This window comes from Stegastes partitus, unplaced genomic scaffold (genome assembly GCF_000690725.1).
Source record: "Stegastes partitus isolate 25-593 unplaced genomic scaffold, Stegastes_partitus-1.0.2 Scaffold48, whole genome shotgun sequence".
Lineage (NCBI taxonomy): Eukaryota > Metazoa > Chordata > Actinopteri > Pomacentridae > Stegastes > Stegastes partitus.
Genome location: NW_007577779.1, coordinates 883,022 through 889,674, shown reverse-complemented (window position 1 = coordinate 889,674; position 6,653 = coordinate 883,022). Strand labels below are relative to the sequence as shown.

At 41.2% G+C, this 6,653-nt stretch overlaps 1 protein-coding gene across 4 annotated transcripts in view; it reads left to right on the top strand.

Moving 5' to 3' along the window:
• kdm1a (lysine (K)-specific demethylase 1a) overlaps positions 1 to 5,739 on the top strand; it is a 16,005-nt gene extending 10,266 nt beyond the window's left edge. For all 4 annotated transcript variants that reach the window (XM_008306868.1, XM_008306867.1, XM_008306864.1 and 1 more), the window contains 8 exons: positions 411 to 484; positions 1,263 to 1,374; positions 1,571 to 1,703; positions 1,841 to 2,028; positions 3,110 to 3,224; positions 3,418 to 3,545; positions 4,040 to 4,186; positions 4,526 to 5,739. In XM_008306868.1, coding sequence (XP_008305090.1) covers positions 411 to 484; positions 1,263 to 1,374; positions 1,571 to 1,703; positions 1,841 to 2,028; positions 3,110 to 3,224; positions 3,418 to 3,545; positions 4,040 to 4,186; positions 4,526 to 4,726 — 1,098 coding nt within the window. In that variant the 3' untranslated portion in view covers positions 4,727 to 5,739. The remainder of the gene's footprint in view (positions 1 to 410; positions 485 to 1,262; positions 1,375 to 1,570; positions 1,704 to 1,840; positions 2,029 to 3,109; positions 3,225 to 3,417; positions 3,546 to 4,039; positions 4,187 to 4,525) is intronic.
• The last annotated feature ends 914 nt before the right edge of the window (positions 5,740 to 6,653 follow it).

The following is a 6,653-nucleotide window of genomic DNA, read 5'->3' as shown; positions in this document are numbered from 1 at the left end:
ACACACACACACACACACACACACACACATGCCTGCCACGCACTTTCACCCAGTTAAAGACAACATCGGCTCCTTAAGTCTGACTCACAGTTCAGATTATTCTAAAATATCATTCAAGCATTAATGCTGAGAAATAATGACACATCAGTAATACAGGCACCCTAAAATATATATCACATTGTAGCTGTAACTGAAATCTGTCAAAATGTTGATGTAATATGCCCAACATATAAAATTCTGAATTTGTAATTATTATTTGTTATATTTAAGATCGTTGTATGTGGGAGCATTTCTCATTCTTTTTCTATTTGTGCAGCCTCCTGACAGTGTGATTGTACTGATTAAAAATAAAGTGTATGTACAGTTAACACAGTATACATGTCCTTGCTGTCTGCTTTGTCCTTGTGTAGGAGTATGATGAATTGGTGGAGATGCAGGTCAAGCTTGAAGAAAAGCTCCAGGAGCTGGAGGCCAATCCACCCAGGTAACATTTCCCTGCCAAGTTTCAGTATAATCATCTCAACTGCTGCTCCTTCTCTTCCTATTTGAAATCCCACTTTTCATCACATATATATATATATAAGAGTCTGCATCGCCAACATCTTGTTTGTATTTGGAAAATGGATTATGTGCACCTGGACCAGCCAGAGTTGGGTTCTTACATCAGTACTTCTGAGAACCTAACCTGTTTTATATGCACATTTTGCAGTTATTCTGTAATGTTTGTCCATTATGGTTAAGAAACACTTTCTACATTATTGCAACCTGTTGCTCTGGTTTGGTTCAGTACATTAGCCCGTGATGTAACAGCCATTGTAGATCTCCGAAAGTCAAGTCACTGTTATTTATGTAGCACGGCTAAAACAACAGACATTGAGCCAGAGTGCTTTCCGATAGAGGAATAAAGACTTCTGACTGTTTTTATTAATTGTTCTTGTCAGGGGCTATCCAGGCTCGGTATAATAGACTGGCTATGCTGAAGCGTTCTTGGCTAATGTGACTGGAGGGAAAATAGTTTGATTGCTTAATGGTTATAAAACAAACTTGCTTGTTGGATCCCTGCAGTCCTTAGCAATGAGTGTTTACCTGTGTTGTGCCCTGTAGCAATTAACCTTCTGAGTTAATGTGATGTGTTGACAAACTTGATGTTAAATTACAGCAGTTTGAGTGAAGCTCGCTTTTGCTTGTGTCAATCTGTCCCTCAGATGTCTGAATAGTTGTCGGTGCATCTCACATCTTTTTCCTTTCCTTCTTTCCCACAGTGATGTTTACCTGTCGTCAAGGGATCGGCAGATCCTTGACTGGCACTTTGCCAACTTGGAGTTTGCCAACGCTACGCCCCTCTCCACCCTTTCTCTCAAGCACTGGGATCAGGTATATACACGTACCCATTTTGAAATGTCATAACTGTGCGATGCAACACTATTGTCAGGGCTAAAAAGACCCCCAAGGCTCTTACAATCCCAAATGCATAATAATTTATTGCGAGATGAAATTGAATAAACTTGGGCCATTCTGTTTTATTACATTGGGAAGTTTCTTGTGGCTCATGTTATAAATGTGTCCACAGGACGACGACTTTGAGTTCACTGGCAGCCACCTAACAGTAAGGAATGGTTACTCGTGTGTTCCTGTGGCCCTGGCTGAGGGTTTGGACATCAAACTAAACACAGCAGTGCGACAGGTCCGATATACAGCATCTGGTACGTACACAGGACTGTGTTTGTGTCCGCCACTTGACAAAAGTGAGGGAAAATCCCACAATTAACTCGAGCTTATAAGTGACGTTCATGTGAAGTTGTAATGTATGTTAAAAGGTTTCTATCTGTTTATGGTTCAGGCTGTGAGGTGATAGCTGTGAACACTCGCTCCACGACCCAGACCTTCATCTACAAGTGTGACGCCGTGCTGTGCACACTGCCTCTTGGTGTGTTGAAGCAGCAGCCTCCTGCAGTCCAGTTTGTCCCCCCACTGCCAGAGTGGAAGACATCAGCTATTCAGAGGATGGGCTTTGGCAACCTCAACAAGGTTGGACTTCTAAATTCCATATGGCATCATCATTTATCTCACTCAGTCTCCTTCTTGAGCTCAAACTACATTCAGATTTGTCTAGATTCAAGACATAAAACTGGAACATGTTTGATGAAGCCAAGATGGCCCCGAATAGTCTCATGTTGAAGTGGGAGGCCAAAGATTTTGATGTTAAATCCTCATCCCCTACAGGATAATATATGCCAGCTGTGGTGATGTGCCAAATATTTTGCTCTCCAGTTTAAACTTCTTGGTCCTGAAATGACTCATCATGTCAAATCAGAGTTCAAGTCTCTTAAATCTGTAGTGTTTCCTGCAAGACTACAGATTTGGTTCCGTAGGAAGACTTATTGCTGTTTCTGCTGCAGTGTCCTTATGCTGGCAACTTGACCTTCAGCTGCTGGAGGGCTCCTGCAGGGAAAATACAATGATTATTCTTAATTTATTGATTGGGTTCCTTGGAGGATTATCATGTTCAGCTTGCAAATTGCTAAAACTGCACCCCTACTGTATTTAACAGATTTTCCCCTTTGTGTCTGCTTTTCCCCTTTTATAAATTATGTCTATATGTTTAGAATACAGCCAGAACAGCCAGTATTCCCCCTACAGCCTCTAAGATTAGGGTTCTTTCCTCAGATGGAAAATAGGGAATCAGATTGAGAAGGTGGCAGTGTACGGGGAGGTGGAGCTGGACATTGTTGGCATGCAAATAAGAGATGCTTTTTACCCATGTGTTAGTAATTCACTCAGAGTGCTCGTTCTGCGTCACTCCTGACCCACCAGCTCCTGCACACTCTGTCGCTGAGCATCATCTGCAGCAGAGCAGTTTTATCTCCTAATGCTGCTGCAGTACGGAGGAGAATGCTGCATTATTATGCAATCTGAGCTGCTACTACTGTCATATGTCCAGCAGAGGGCGCTCCACCATTCACATGGTCAGGACTGCTGTTTGCTGTAAATGTGCTGAACATGAGATGTACTTCACAGGCAACTGGGATTTGGACTAAAATAGGCACTTTTGTGTGAATGTGATTGTTGTGTGACTGTTCTTGTTTTGTGTTCCTCCCTCCCTCTGAAGGTGGTGCTGTGTTTTGACCGTGTATTCTGGGATCCAAGCGTGAACCTGTTCGGTCATGTCGGTTCCACCACTGCAAGTCGGGGCGAACTCTTTCTTTTCTGGAACCTTTACAAAGGTGATGCGATCACACACACACGCCGCATGTTGGTTTTGATATCATTCAGATAATTTACTGATGCCATTTTTTTGTGGAAGTGCTTTCCCTTTCTAATGCAAAGCGATGCAATATTAAGATCTGTTCATGTGTGCTCTTTGAATCTGTAAAAAAAATCAGTGTCTGTAACATATTGTCACATTTCACTTGTCAGCCCCAATCCTACTCGCTCTGATGGCTGGTGAGGCTGCTGGCATCATGGAGAACATCAGCGATGACGTCATTGTGGGACGCTGCCTGGCCATTCTCAAAGGAATATTTGGAAGCAGTGCCGTACCACAGGTATGTTTGTACATCATCTGTAAAAGTGAAGATCATGGCACTTTGTTGCATAGCAGCTTTATTTTAATCCCACTGCACATCATTTTCCCTCTCGTAAACAATGTCCATCTGCCATAGCTGGCAGTTTCTTAAATCACAACTTAATTAAGTTTGTTATTTGCAGAAAAGTAGTGGTGGGTTATATTTTCTGAGCTCAACCATTAAGTTTTTTTTTTTCCTTCAATACTTTTAGTGGAATGTAAAAATTCATTCTTGAATTGACCCCTATAACCAGCGCAGCGTTACACAGCAAGCATATGTGAAAGCACTCGCAAGTGGAGCTGCATCCAAACCACCCGTCATCATAAATCATTTACTTATGGTTTCAAATGGGATAAAATCATATGCATGCAGGCCAGCGTTGGAACTGTTCATCATACAGCTGTTTACAGGTCCCTCTAATACCATCATGGAAACTCCTTAAAAGTATGTGTTGTTGTTTGTTGTCATGACAGCCAAAGGAAACTGTGGTCACCCGCTGGCGTGCCGACCCCTGGGCACGGGGCTCCTACTCGTACGTTGCGGCAGGTTCTTCAGGCAATGACTACGACCTTATGGCGCAGCCCATCACACCTGGCCCAGCTATACCAGGAGCCTCACAGGTACCAAATCTCTATTCTGCAAGTTTGCATTTGGGAACAACTGTAAGCGTGTGAGAAAGTGAGGGAGAGAAGGCATCCCAGCCTGCCCACAATATTCAACCAAACCAAAGCAGAGCAGTTTGTTCCCAACACAGATGTTTTTTGGCTGTTTTGATGTTGGCATGCAGATTGATGTGAAGAAGTTATACTTATGTGTTGACTGATGACTTCTGACAGTCTCCTACCACACTCTCCCCCCTCCCCATCCCTCACCAATCCCCTATTTTCTTTTAATTCCTCATTATGTTGGAACAATTCAAAATCAATCCCAACATGTTTTTGTTTTGTTTCCCATCTCAGCCCGTCCCTCGGCTCTTCTTCGCCGGTGAGCATACCATCAGAAATTATCCCGCTACAGTTCACGGGGCCTTGCTCAGCGGTCTCCGCGAGGCTGGGCGCATCGCAGATCAGTTCCTGGGTGCCATGTACACGCTCCCCAGACAAGCCACCCCCACCGCCACCAGCAACCCTCAGCAGGCTCAGCCCACCGCCAGCGTCTGAAGTGGCCTCTCTCAGTTTGTGCCAACTCAGGACTGGCTGACCAACTGTAGTAGTCTGTGAAAAAAACATAAACTGGTGTCTGTGAGTGAAAGATCTCGGAAGTTCCAGAAACAACTTTGCGTTTTTGCCTTCAGAATGAAATATTGAAACCTCTTGAGTTGATTTTTCTGGCCGCATGTAATGTGGAATTGAAAGCCTTTCATTGGAGCATTTCAGTTCTTTGGACTTGTGTTCCCAGCAAAGTCTGAGAATATACATACAGTATACCTGCACTAAACGAACAGAGATGGACTACAAACACTGGGCTGTCATCAAACAATAAATAATAAAGCCCAGTTTTATTTCATACTAATTGAACAATCCATCTTAAACTCCCTAAAAGTGTGGTTTCTCTGTCTTTAAAAACAAAAGTATGGGATTACTTTTGGTACTTCAAGTGAATTTAATGTATTTGACCTAATGTGGAGTTTATCAGAGCCAAATGTCTATTTATGTCCCCCTTTGTGAACATTAAGGAATGGCTGAAAACCTCTTAACGTAATGCAGACACAACCTAATATCCAGATATTATACATTGTGAATGACCAACTCAGTAGCACAGTCTCAGTCCAGCCTCAATCTGTTTTGCTTTTCAAGTGAAAAGCAGTCGTTACTCCAGAGGTCTTGTATTGGTTGTCTTAAGCAATGCTAAATACTGTAGTTGTATGCCTCTTAAATTTAATTTCTATCATTTAGGTTGCTGAGTGTAGTGAAAATAGTTTGTTTTAAAAGCTAAAAAGATGGATATGTTGAAAGAATTGTGAATGTTTTCTGTTGCCATAGCAGTTTAAGTCATTTATTATGGTCATCAACACTTTTTTATATTGTTAAATGTTTTGTTATTAAAAGAAGACGGAAAATTGCTTCCTGGGTTCAGTGTTTCTTGAAAATGAAACGCAAAAATGAGAAATAATTGTACCGTATATGTGAATTTTTAACGGTGCATTGATTAACAAAAGGCAATGCTTATTGTACTGGACTTGTGTTTTATTTTGCGATCTACTAAATTACTGCACATTCTTCTGTCTGCAGCTCACGTTTTCACACACACAGGTAGTGCTGACATTAACTGTTAATGGGAAATGATGGAAAAAGTAGCCAAAATGTATTATATTTAAAGGCAGCATGGCATAGATGGAGACTCTCAATATATCAATGTTACTAGTTTTTTTAAAAATCCACCTAAAAGCATTGAAATCATGAAATGAGGTGTTCCTGGTTTGCAATGGTGTAACTCAGTAAGACAGCACAGTGTGAGCTAGAATTATATTCTGAAAATGTTGCTGTTTTACACTTTTTCACAAAACTCAATATCCAAACAAACAACATGATACCTTGCATCCCAATGGGCCGTTGCTGGTGTCGCTCTTTGCCGGGTCCTTCATTTGAGCCCTGAGTCTTTTTTTACTTCACTACTTGTTTAAAAGAAAAAACTACGTAACACATTAATGACCTCAATTGTAAGAAGCAAGTGTAACAGGAAAAATATTTAGAAAATCCCTTTTTACAGGAGGTCAGTGGTAGAGTGTTTATCATAAATGTAAAAAATCGTACATCCACATAATGGACTAAACAAAATAAGTAAAACCGGAAAAAAACAACCTGCTAAATTGTATAATTAGAAATGATGTATGCATGTATATTTTTGAACCTTGCTTGAACAGACTAGCTTGTAGCCCACTAGACATCACTGCATCACCTGGGCTGGTATTATGTGTAATGCTAAATTGCAAAGTGGACACATTCATGCTAAAGCTATATTTAAAAAAAAGATAAAACGAGAGATTGGAAAGCAAATTTGTAAAAACAATTGCTACAGGAACAAAATGTTAATACTTAAGTTGGACAGCTAGCTGTACACTAGCTCAGTTTCAAGGAATTAGCTTTG